Below are 12,355 nucleotides of genomic sequence, written 5' to 3'. Positions count from 1 at the left end.
TGTCATGTTAAGGCAACGTGAGCAGATTTCCCATGGTTTATAGATAAAATTGTAGAAATATAATTTGCTGTAACCTTGATAATATAATTATTAATAAATTCTTTTAAAGCAATAAAAATATTTATTGAATCAGCAAATGTGTTTATACATGTGTTAATTCTCTGTAATTTAACATTATTTAAAGATCTACACTCAATTTTTTTGCTAAAACACAATACTATGTTTTTACTTTTTTTTCTAGGTGTGGCATGGTATCAGTCAAGTTGTTTTTACTTTCATAAAAGAAAACTTTAAGAAGCTTGTTTTTCTTCACCTGTCCAGGATCAAAACTAAACATGACTGTGTCACTGAAATTAATACAATTTTCACTTTAATTGAATTTTAACTCTGCTTTCTTGTTATTGATATAGATGCAACAGAACACTCTCATTATCTAAAATTATTTACATGTTTCTCTAAAGTTGGCAGTTTGTTCCTTGTTTCTGTCCATTTTATTTATAAGACTAGGTTTATTTTCCTTTCATTTCATCATTTTATATGAGTAAATAATCTCACAACCTCTCACATAATGCAAAGATGTGTATTACTGCTTTTGTAACATGGCTTTGTGATTTCACAGTATTACATAAACTGTACTATATGTGTGCTTATATCATATTTATGGCAACTTATTTTTTTATTAAACATTTAAGGGTCAAAAAGGAGAAAACGGAAGGCAAGGAATTCCAGGGCAGCAGGTATATGTTTTGTTGTTGTTTCTTTTTTTCCCTAAAGTAATAAAGCACATAGCTTGGCAATAGTGAGAGGGTAATTTTCAAATAGAAGTGAGTGAAGTGGAGAATAAGGATAAAAGGCACTTTAAATATGTAAGGATGAAAATGTTATCTGGTGATGCAGCAACAGTTTTCTTTGTTTTACGATAGGATACTTGAAAAGGTGTATGGAAATGGAGTTAAAAGATGTTTATTTGCTACAAAATATTTGAAATTCATGGACACATATTTTTCACTTTTGAAGGCCTCTAGTACTTTCACTTCCCAACATGGTTGCCAGGGCTTTCTTTTGGCCAAGTAAATGAAGGAAGGTAATGAATTCTACCTCTTCCTAGAGGTAGATACTGGTCAGTGGCAGCCACCACACAAAGGTGCCATAACTGCAATATAGTCTTGTTTTCTTCTAAAATGTGAGCAGTTGGAGCCACATCTAGTGAAGGAGTGTATTAGTTCCTTCTAGTTTGTTCAGAGATATAATTTACCTCTCCAGACTTATGAAAATGCCATCCAGAGGTTGTGGAACAGATACATAATACATAATAATACTACTGCTTTTGTCTCTCCCCTGACTTAACTGTCCACATTAGGTAATGTTTCATTTAGTTTGTCATGTGGCATCTAAATACAACCAGAGCCAAACTGGATCAAAAAGAGCACAGATGTATGTAGTGTTTAAGTAGTTATTTTGTATTTTAAGATGTTGACCTTAATTCCACTGTGATTAGAACCGAAAGGTCAAACTTTCTGAGTTCTCCAAGAGGTAAAACTCTTTCTCTGAGAATCAGCAGAACAGATGTACCAGCTCTGAAGTTCCAAAGAAAATCTGTGTAGCAATATCTCCAAGGAGACTGATCTCTGTGTCTCTCTATTGGGAGAACCTTAGATACCAGAGTGGAGTGTTGGAAAGCATATGACTCCAGGATTATTTGTAATATAAGATGGAGACTGAAGACTAGGAATTAAGAGCATTCTGAATTAGAAAGCTAACAATTAAGAGCAAAAGTAACAGAGAGCAGGAATTAAAATGAGTTTACCCACATAGAATCATATAATTATGTTAGGTTCAGTGAAAAACATCCACTAAGTTAAACCAACTTGATGACACTACTGAATCTGCCCCTATTCCACACCCTGACAACAGTTTGTTTCTCTAAAGTAGTCACACAATCTCCATGAACAACTGTTCTCACAGACCTTTACCACTTTATCCATTCAACCCCCAAACACAATGCCCTTCACAACAATTTTGCAATAATTCTATTTCCTTTGGAGTTGGAACTCAAGTTTAGCCACTGGCTTACATGTCACAGCACCTCCAAAGTTCCATTCACTCATTCACTTTCCAAGCTAAATAGCCCGTTTGCTCTCTCAAGAAAGGGTTGGGGTTCTATAGAAAACTCTGCTCTTGACTTGTTTGAAACATATTTCCCACAACAAGGAACAGAGCCTAACTGTAGCACCCAGGGACCATGACAGCTGTTGCTTTGAGCTGCTGAGTCGGCAGCCCAAGCTCTTGACTTAACCAAGTCTTGGTGTCTGTCGTCATACCCAGTGCTGCACATGTGCGATATTTTGGCCCTCATTTTGTGAACAGAGTCCAAGTGAATGTTTTTCTCACAAAGTCATCATAATGGATTCTTGGATCTGAAGTCTTTCCAGTTGCAGCTCTAATTCAGTTCTCACACTGGGAAGTTCCAGTTTTATCTTGCCTCTTATGCTTGCTCTAGTTTTAAGATTATGCTTGGAACACATAGCTGCTGTATTTCTTCTGAAGAGAAACACCATTTAAAGAAAGGCCTTAGAGAGAATTTTTTACACACTAATTGCAAATCCTTAGGAACAAAATGTTTCCAGATTTCATTATTTTTATAGTATTTAGAATATTTACATGTGCAAAATAGGTTATCAGGGCGAACAGTCCCAAGCCTAAGCATGAAATTTATTTATGCTTTGTGGATCTTGTGCATGTAACCTGGACATGATTTTGTACAATATTTTAAAATAACTTTCTGCATGAAATGAAGCTTTACACATAGGGTCAGGTGTTGAATTTCCTGTCTGTGTTTGTCAGGTAGTGCTCAAAAAGTTGAGCATTTAAACCATTTGTATGAGATTATTTTGATTAGCAATGTTCAACCTGTCATAGATTTTCATACTAAAACTAAGGATTTGTTATTTCCATGCTTGCAGTTCATTCTCTTGTAAAATTTTTATTTATCATGATATAGTCCATAGGCTCAGGGGTTTTCTTTGCCTTCCTCCCGACTATCCTTCCTTCCCCTACGATCATTATAAATAGTATAGCCTTTTAGCAGCAAAAACTTTCATCTGTGTTGCTGTTTCTTTTGTCTAAGCATGATCTGGTTAGGAGCCTGAAAATAAATCTAATATTTCATATTATAAATCTAATATTATGAAATATTAGGCAAGAAACTTTGTGTTGCATTTGCAATTTTTTTTTACTTAAGTAGTGAAATGTTTTTTTATATATGGGACAGTAGTACCCTGAAAAGAAAAAAATGCAACTAGTTGTTAACCTTTAAAAAAATTTTTTTTCATGTAATTCTTTCAGTCTGTCATTATTGTCATTATTAATCTTAAAATTAAAGTTTGACTCAATATATGGTAAAAGATGCATACTACATTACCATACTGTAGCATGTGTATTTATTATAGCTTTTATGTTAATTTTCAAAGGGAATTCAAGGTCATCCTGGTGTAAAAGGAGAGGTATGTTTCTTTCATATGTTGCACTTCCTTTTTAAAACATTGTATTTATCTATTAATTATTTATTTGAAAGGCAGAGTGATTGAGAGAGACAGGAGGGTTAGGTAGGGGAGAGAAATCTTTCATCTATAGGTTCACACCCAAGTGAACAAGAAACTTGGGAACAGGGCTGTGCCACATATTGCTGTATGTCTAGCATTGTGCATGTTGCCTATACAATACGCCAGTACATAATGGATGTTTGTATGTGTAGCTTGATGGAGGTATGAATAAATGGCAGTTTAATAGCCTATGAAAAAAAATGTTTGCTGGTCAATGATAGTATTTCCATGTAACATAAATTGTACATATACATATGCACACTCTCGCTATATCCTTGAAGATTTTTAAGATGGAATTATTTCTTAACAAATATTTACATATAACTTAGAAGATCGTTTTTGTTTTAGAGAGGTGAAAATGGAGAACCTGGTATCAGAGGTGCAATTGGACCAAAAGGAGAATCTGGGATGGATGGCATGATGGGACCAGCAGGTCCCCAAGGGCCACCTGGGGAAACAGGTCCTCAGGGCCCTCCAGGACTGGATGGGAAGCCGGTGTGTATTCTGTTTCATTCACAACTCATGTATTTTCATACTTTTTACTTGGTGTGTACATGTTATAACCCCTAATAATTTGATGCAGGGAAGAGAATTTTCAGAACAATTTATTCGCCAAGTTTGCACTGATGTATTGAGAGGTAAGTTTCAAACACACAGAATTAAGGAACTTTTTTCAAAGTATAATAGTCACACAAATTCTGGATAGAAGTTGCATAAGATTATAGATAAATTTAAAATGTACTCATAAGCCCTTTTGATTTGTGTCTGCTTTTACAATGATGGGATAGTGTATGCATCTTTTCCAGTATCTTTTATATATTTAAATTTATCTTTGGCACCATTTAATTTTATTATGCTTCACAATTTTTTTAAAATGTGTCTTTGTCTATTTGAATGTTAGAGTTACAACCAGTGAGGGAAAGAGAAAGGGAGGAAAAACCTTGAGTCTGCTGGTTCATCACTAAATTTATGTATTGGCAACAGCTGGGCTGTTCTGCAGCCTGCAGCTTCTTCCAGGTCTCCCAGATGGATGGCTGGACATCTTCTACTGCTTTCCTATTTCCATTGATAGGAAGCTGGGTCAAAATGGATCAGCTGAGACTCAAATGAATGCTTATATGGGATGCCAGCTCCAGCAAAAGCTTTGTCCACAATGCCAGCCCCACAATACAGTTTTTTTATATAGCTTGATTTAAAAATATGTCCAGTTTCTTTTGTGAGGGCACTTGTACTTCTCACCTGTTTTAAACCATCACTATAATAAATTTTGTACAGGGCAACAATATTTCCACATTTTTTAAACTTCTGCAGATATGATTGCTTAAAATCTGAGTACCTATTCAGTAATCATAAATTTGATTGCAGCTTAGTTTTTGAAACATTAATTTCAAGTTGGCCTTTAGACATAAGGAATGGGATGTCTTGTTTTTAAGCCCAGCTGCCAGTCTTACTTCAGAGTGGAAGAATTCAAAATTGTGATTATTGCCGGTCCCAGCGTGGTTTCCCTGGTGTTCCTGGACCACCTGGCCCCATAGGCCCAGAAGGTCCCCGAGGATTTCCTGGTTTGCCAGGACGAGATGGTATTCCTGGAATAATAGGAGCCCCTGGACGTCCAGGTGCCAGAGGAATAAGAGGTATGAAATTTGTTTGAATAATCAAATGAAGAAAAGAGGCAATTCTTCATCATCCATACTCTTTTTCTTTACTAGGCAACAATTCATCTTTCCATTTTAAAGAATTATTTATTTTTACTATTTCAAAAAATAGAAATAGAAAGGGAGAGAGAAAGGAAGGGGGGAAGAGTAAGTGAGAGAGAAAGAGAAAGAGAGAAAGAAAGGATGAATCTCCCTTTTACTCCTTCAGACTACAAATGCCCACAACAGCCCGGCCTGGACCAGCGTGAAGCCAGGACCCAGGAGCTCCCTGTGGGTCTCTAGAGCCTGGCAAGGACTTAGGATCCAAAGTTTGAACCAATGGCTGCTGTCTCCCAGGGTGCACATTAACACAAAGCTGGAATGAGCAAAGCCAGAGCTCAAATCCAAGCTCCCTGCCATGGTATGAGTAAGACATCCAAATTCCCAGTGAAGCTGCAGACCAAATGCCTACCCCTCATGCTTTTGTAAGAGAAAAAAAAAATTCTGAAATCCTGAGATACATTGCCATCCAGATTAATGACTCATTCTATTTTCTTAAAGCAATATTCTTGAGTAGAGAGACAGAGATCGTAATTAGGAACAGATGCAGTTACAAGGTGGAAAATGCTCATAGTGCATCTAGAAATTTAGCTGGAATTGAATAAGGTATTTAAACAGAAAATCAGACATCAATTCCTCTGTTTTGATTTTGGATACTTTTTACATTATTACCTTATTCGAAAAGATTTTATTATAGAAAAATGACATTCTTTAACTACAAATAGCTCACAACTTCTCTTGCTTTTACATTTTTAGATGAAATTTCCATTGAAACATTGTCAGTATTCATTTAGTAGGATATGGGCAATTTAAATTTTAAAATTGTAACAGTGATGGATACAAAAGGATAATAATTTCAAGCCATTTTCTTTTCCTAGTGTTTAATTTCCATTGAGTCTTTCATCTTGAACACTGATAATTTGGAAACTTCTGCCTTAAAAATCATTTCCCACTCATAAAAAAATGGAATGGAAGCTGTTTTTAAGACTTACTTTTCTTCCAGTGTACATATTAACAGCTTTCAAAAAAGCTTATGCAAGGCTGTGATTTTTTATATGACATAACTTTAACCACATTTTGAATTTCCATAGGGCTACCAGGAAGAAATGGCGAGAAAGGGAGCCAAGGGTTTGGGTTTCCTGGAGAACAGGGTCCTCCTGGCCCCCCAGGTAAGAATTGGTACTGAAGAGCTGCTGCTACACATTTGCACGTCTGAACATTATCAAGCCTTTTAATGATCTGAAAACAAGACATCTGTATCAATGCCTGAGCTATTCTCATTTAGCACACTGAGATCCAATTACTAGTCTTCTTAGAAAATAGTCACACATAAATCAGAATTGTCTCCTTCACATGAAATAGTTCAAAATCTATACTGTTTCGGAAATGTTCTAGAAGGGTTTTTGTCATTCTGCTTATCTAGTGTATAACTTTTATGACTGTCAGAAAATGATGCTGTACTAGACTCTGATACAGCTCTGCTTGCTTTGATAGCTAACTTTGCCATGCCGAAGTTTCCTTATTTTTAAAATGGTGGTGGAATCGTACCTTAATCATGATGTTACTGAAATATTTAAAATGCTAATATATGCAGTGTTTTCAAAGCAAAGCATGATCAATATAATTATGTTTTAATAAATATTTTCTCTTGTTATTTTATATATTATTAAGCCATCAGGATTTTAATGCATGAATGTTTAATATAGTTCGTATAAAACAATTATAATTATGCTTATAATTGTAGTTTAAAGGAAGTGCTAATTATTGGTGCTAGCAGCAAGTGAGAATGAGGAAAAGCTTCAAAACACTGTACCTCAAAGTCTGAATTTCTTCTTAAACAATTGAACCATCATCTTTAAAAGGCTAATATGCTAAAATAACTTGTTCTTCAGTTGTATAATTGGATCAGTCAGGTTACAGTTGACCAAAATAGTTCTAAGTGTTACAATGTAGTATCAATGAATTTAGATAAAAAATTTAAAATGTGTAATGGAAAAAATCATTTTTACTACAAACATGGCATGAAAATCTCCATGCCTTACCTTTCCTATGTTTATTATTTGTTAATTTAGAGTGATTTTAACAAAAGGTAGTATGAAAGACATGTATAATCTACAAAGTGGAATCTTGAAGTGATTGCTTACTGCCTTAATCAGTAGTAATATAAGTCACGTAGTTTTACAGAATAAGTGACTACTTTTGGATAATCCTTTGCTTTTCAAAAGGGAAACCATATGGAATCAGGAAGAAAAATGTTTCCTTCCTGCTTTTATTTAACATAAATATGTAAAATGTTGAATAAGTGTTTTGTCCGTTTAAATTTCTTGTAAGCTGCTATTTACCTTCAAAACTCCAAATGTTCTGTTCACATATTGCTAATGTCCCATCTTAGGTCCAGAGGGCCCTCCTGGAATCAGCAAAGAAGGTCCCCCAGGGGACCCAGGTGCTCCTGGGAAGGATGGAGACCATGGAAAGCCTGGAATCCAAGGGCAGCCAGGGCCCCCTGGCATGTGTGACCCATCACTGTGCTTTAATGCAATTGTTGGAAGAGATCCATTTAGAAAAGGACCAAACTATTAGTGTCTGATGCCTCGTTCAGCAGCCTAGGCATGGTGCTTTTCTTTTGTGGTCTTTTGCATCTCAGGAAAACAAAAACAAAAACAAAAACAGGAATCCCTTGAAAAGAAACTAATGTACCTCTACATTTTTATTATTTTTGTCCTACAGGAATAACACAGCAGTTGTTAAAAGTCACATAAACTGATTTTAAAGGCTCCTCAGTAATTTCGGGACTCATATTTGTAGTGTTAATTAATTTCAAGGATTTCTTGTAAAGTCCATTCATTTTAATCAGAGTTGAATATAAAATTCCCACCATTGTGTGTCAGCCAATCTCAGTTGTAGTCACTGTGAAACACTTCACTTCCTTTCTCCATGCAGTAGAGAGTTGAGTTCAGTTTGTTGTCTGTGTGCATTTCATGGTTCACACTTCATAGCTCATGCTCCTGCAATAGCAATGGCTTGCTGGTCACAGAAAACACAATCAGGGCTGATATTCAGCTGGGATAGATGGTACAGTTGGCTCTCTTTAACTGCAAGTTCTACTCCCCCAGATTAAATCAGCCCCAGATAGAAAATATTCAAAAAAGTGTTGTTTCTGAACTGAATGTGTATAGACTATTTTCTATCATTTTACAACTATTTATCTAGCATTTGTATTCATTAGGAATTATAAGCATTCTAGAGATGCCTTGAGCATACAAGAGGACACGTGTGATTTAATGCAAGTGTTGTACCATTTTCTATAACGGATTTCAGCATCTGAGGATTTTGGTCTGGGGCTGAGGGAGCGTCCTGGAACCAGTTCCTCATGGATAACAAGGGATGAGTTTATTGCCAGACTAGTCAGTTGCTGCAGTGTCCATGCCTGTGGATTAGGACCAGTGGCTTGTGGTATGCTTTTATTTTCCTTTTTCATATAGTACATATATATGTTCATATGTTAGTTTTCATTGTAGTTAATGCTAATGGGAATAGTGTTTTATTTAGAAAAGGTATCAACACAAACCCCTGTAGGTCCTGATATTTTTTTTTAATTTTGAAACATTATAAACAATCTTGTGTACTGTACTTTGTGCTTTTGAAAGAAACAGAATTTCAGATGTTTATCTTTGGCATGCTCAAAATTGTGTTACATGCTTGTTTTTTCAGAATACAATAAAGTTTTGTACAACAATGATTTATTGTGTTTTTATAAATCAGGTTGGTGAGCTACTCACTTAAACAGGTGCAGCAACTGCTTCCTAGGCCAGTCACTGATGCTCATCTTAGTTTATCTGCATTGATGACGACTTCGGAAGAAACTAAAGTCTGTGTCACTTAACAGCTAAGTGAGCCCAAGACTTGTTTTGATATTTTTTTCCTCTGACGATGCCCAGGTGTCTATAACAGTCCTGTTACTCCAGCTTGAGTGGCTTTAGCTAAGAAGTATTGGTGAAGCACAGTGTGATATCATCAATTTTCCAACCACAACAGTGCCATTAAGTGTCAGATTTTTGTTGGGAATATTAAAGCAATTTAATTAAAAACTGACCTGAGAATACCCGTGTCTAATGACACACAAGTAATTAAATAGGTGAATCCAACAAGTTTATCTAAGGAATATATTATAGAAATGTATACAGTGATGTTACATACGGAATAGTGTAACAAAATCCATATGTTGATGCTATAATCTCTAATGCTACTAATATTTAAATGTTGAAATTTTATGGGGTAAATTAGATTTAATGAGGTTATGTATCTCTACTTCTGAATAAAATGTAGACTCCCAATGAAGTTGTTAAATACATCTTTGCAATAGGATGCTGGAATCCCTACCATTATCTATACCTACAGTGTCCTGATATACTTAAATAGAAGAATGATGAACTTGTGACTGTTGTTGAAGGACTATACAATTGTTACAATATGGTGGAAAAGTGATGGGGAGGTAGGATATGATGAAAGAGGAAATCCTTGAACATAAGGAAATGTATCATGAACAATACAAATTTAAAAAATAATGAAATAATATCTTGTAGGATAAAATTAGTGGCTTTATCACAAGATGGAGGGCTGGCTCTCTCCTATTCTCCTCTTTTACTACCACCTTTTATATCTCCTCAGAACCATACACAACAAATGACTGTGTATGTCTATATATGAAGAAGGTGGCTCTGTGCAACCTAGATGCAGACTCTCACAGGAACTTGACCTTACTGGCACCATAATCATAGACTTCCAGTATCAAGAACTATGTGCAAATAACTTTATTTTGTTTAAGGCACTCAGTCTATAATACTATACTATACTAGCTCAACTAGAGTAGCATAAATGATAGTAGGGAAAACTTCCTTAAACCAAACAGTATAAATTATGATTTGAAAGACTTGGAAATCCCAGGACCTATAGAACTGAATCATAAGATGATAATAATAACAAGAAAAGAAGCAAAAAATAAAGAAAGAATTGGAGGCATTCATATAAACAAACTGCATAAAGTTAATGAAAATGAGAAAAAGCTGGAGGGTAAAAAGGTTGATGAATTCTAAGAATAATAAGATCTGTGGAATATAAGTCTTTATTTTCAGTATTTCTGCTTTAAAAATTGGCATCTCACTATGAAACATTTCTGTAATTGATTATGATACACAGCTATGTTGTTTTTCAGTATTGTTTTTGTCTATGAATTTGAAACTAACTTGTAATATCCTGAAATTTAATAATGAATGAGTGAATGGTTTTAACTCTAAGTACAGGGTTTGGACTGTAGTCCCCCAGTTTTGACCATGTTACATGTCAGGTCTTTTGGTTTTACTGCAGAGTATGGCTTCCATAATGACACTGTCTCGGTTCAATTTCCTACTTTCTGTTTCTAGTTGTGAGTCTTCTGCAGGTTGTGCATTAAACAAGAAATACAAAGGGTTACCTCTTAGCACTAGGTGGATTAAATGAAATACAACAGGAGAAATTAATCAGTGTAAAATACACATAAAATTCACCAGAGTCACAGGGAAAAACTCAGGTTGGCAAATCTTGAGGATGAACGAATTAAAAAATGTATTCAAAACGTTCTGTACGTGTAATACTGATGCTGATTAAAATCAATTACATTTATTACTATGCAGATTGAAGCAATCCATTTTAAAGGAACACACACAGAGGTATGGTGAAAATCTTTCTGATTACATTAATCATATATCTTCATCTGTCCATCCATCCAACCAACTACCTTTAGCCCAAACATTTTCTCATTTTTGTTAAGTGTGGCTACATTTATATCCTTAATAATTATTCCAATGAAGTAAAAAAAAACTCAATGTTCTTCTAAATTGGACACCTGAGTCTTTATTAATGCTGCCATCTCTATTATCTGGAGATTGAGGTGAATACTGAAATGGGTTGTGTAAAAATGTGTCAGAGATTAGCAACTCTGTGCCTGCAATGACAACTTTCTTTCTGGTAACTGGAGAAGCAGTATAAGTGAGATTTGCAGTTTCTTGGTTTTTTTTTTAAGATTTATTTATTATTATTTTTTATTAGAAAGGCAGATATACAGAGGAGATACAGAGAGGAAGATCTTCCATCTGCTGGTTTACTCCCCAAGTGGCCTCAATGGCTGAAGCTAAGCTGATCCAAAGCCAGGAGCCAGGAGCCTCTTCCAAGTCTCCCACACAGGTTCAAGGTCTGAAGTCCTTGGGCCGTCTTCTACTGCTTTCCCAGACTACAAGCAGGGAACTGGATGGAAAGCGGAGCACACAATTCTCAGTGACTCAAGCAAGCTGAAGGCTTGCAGTACGAAATAAATACATGAACACAAGTTTTTAGAACTTTTACCTGACTTAGGATGCCAGAACTCAACTAGCTCCCCAGTGGTTTGCTGGTCTCACTGGTGGCATTGCTTGGAGCACCTTGCTAACTTTTAACCCGAACTTTCTTACCTCAAGCTCTCTACCTAAACCTCTCTATAACTCCTTCAAAGTCCCCTGGATCCCCCCTGCCTCCCTGGGCTCCCTTGTGTGTCCCTTTCCCTTATGGGTCAGAGCCTACCTGCTAAGCCCCATGCTGTGACAGGGAATACTAGTGTTGCTGGCTGTGGTTTAACATGCTGTGTTACAGTGCTGGTCCTGCCAGTGCCTTCTGGAAGTGAAGCTGGCTTGAGGTCTATGCAGATATGAGGAAGCTGCTGGGGCCCTTGGAAGCTGGCAAGCAACGAATCTGTGGGGACACAGTGGCTGGAACTGGTGGCAGGCAGTTTTCAATAACTGTCTTGGGCGGGTACTGGTAGAAAACAGGGTCCTTGGTTCCACACTTGGAGGTGGAGTTTCATGTCCTTTTCCTACTCGCTCAGAATTATCATTATTTCTCACAGAAATATAGAAATCTAATTAGTAGTCCCTTGTATTTTGCTTCTGTGACTCCTGAAAAGCAAAAAGGCAATGAAGGAGAAAGAAACCAAGCACAACAACTCAGGCTTGCTTTTTAGCGAAGATACTGTGATTTAACTCTCCTATAATG

At 36.1% G+C, this 12,355-nt stretch overlaps 1 protein-coding gene across 2 annotated transcripts in view; it reads left to right on the top strand.

Moving 5' to 3' along the window:
• The window catches only part of COL21A1 (collagen type XXI alpha 1 chain), a 108,458-nt gene extending 100,582 nt beyond the window's left edge, over positions 1 to 7,876 (top strand). For both annotated transcript variants that reach the window (XM_040983030.1, XM_040983031.1), the window contains 7 exons: positions 693 to 737; positions 3,471 to 3,503; positions 3,951 to 4,097; positions 4,186 to 4,240; positions 5,036 to 5,236; positions 6,388 to 6,465; positions 7,689 to 7,876. In XM_040983030.1, coding sequence (XP_040838964.1) covers positions 693 to 737; positions 3,471 to 3,503; positions 3,951 to 4,097; positions 4,186 to 4,240; positions 5,036 to 5,236; positions 6,388 to 6,465; positions 7,689 to 7,876 — 747 coding nt within the window. The remainder of the gene's footprint in view (positions 1 to 692; positions 738 to 3,470; positions 3,504 to 3,950; positions 4,098 to 4,185; positions 4,241 to 5,035; positions 5,237 to 6,387; positions 6,466 to 7,688) is intronic.
• The last annotated feature ends 4,479 nt before the right edge of the window (positions 7,877 to 12,355 follow it).

This window comes from Ochotona curzoniae, unplaced genomic scaffold, assembly GCF_017591425.1.
Source record: "Ochotona curzoniae isolate NIBS_2020 unplaced genomic scaffold, NIBS_Ocur_1.0 contig_3819, whole genome shotgun sequence".
NCBI lineage: Eukaryota > Metazoa > Chordata > Mammalia > Lagomorpha > Ochotonidae > Ochotona > Ochotona curzoniae.
This window is presented reverse-complemented; position numbering and strand designations above follow the sequence as displayed.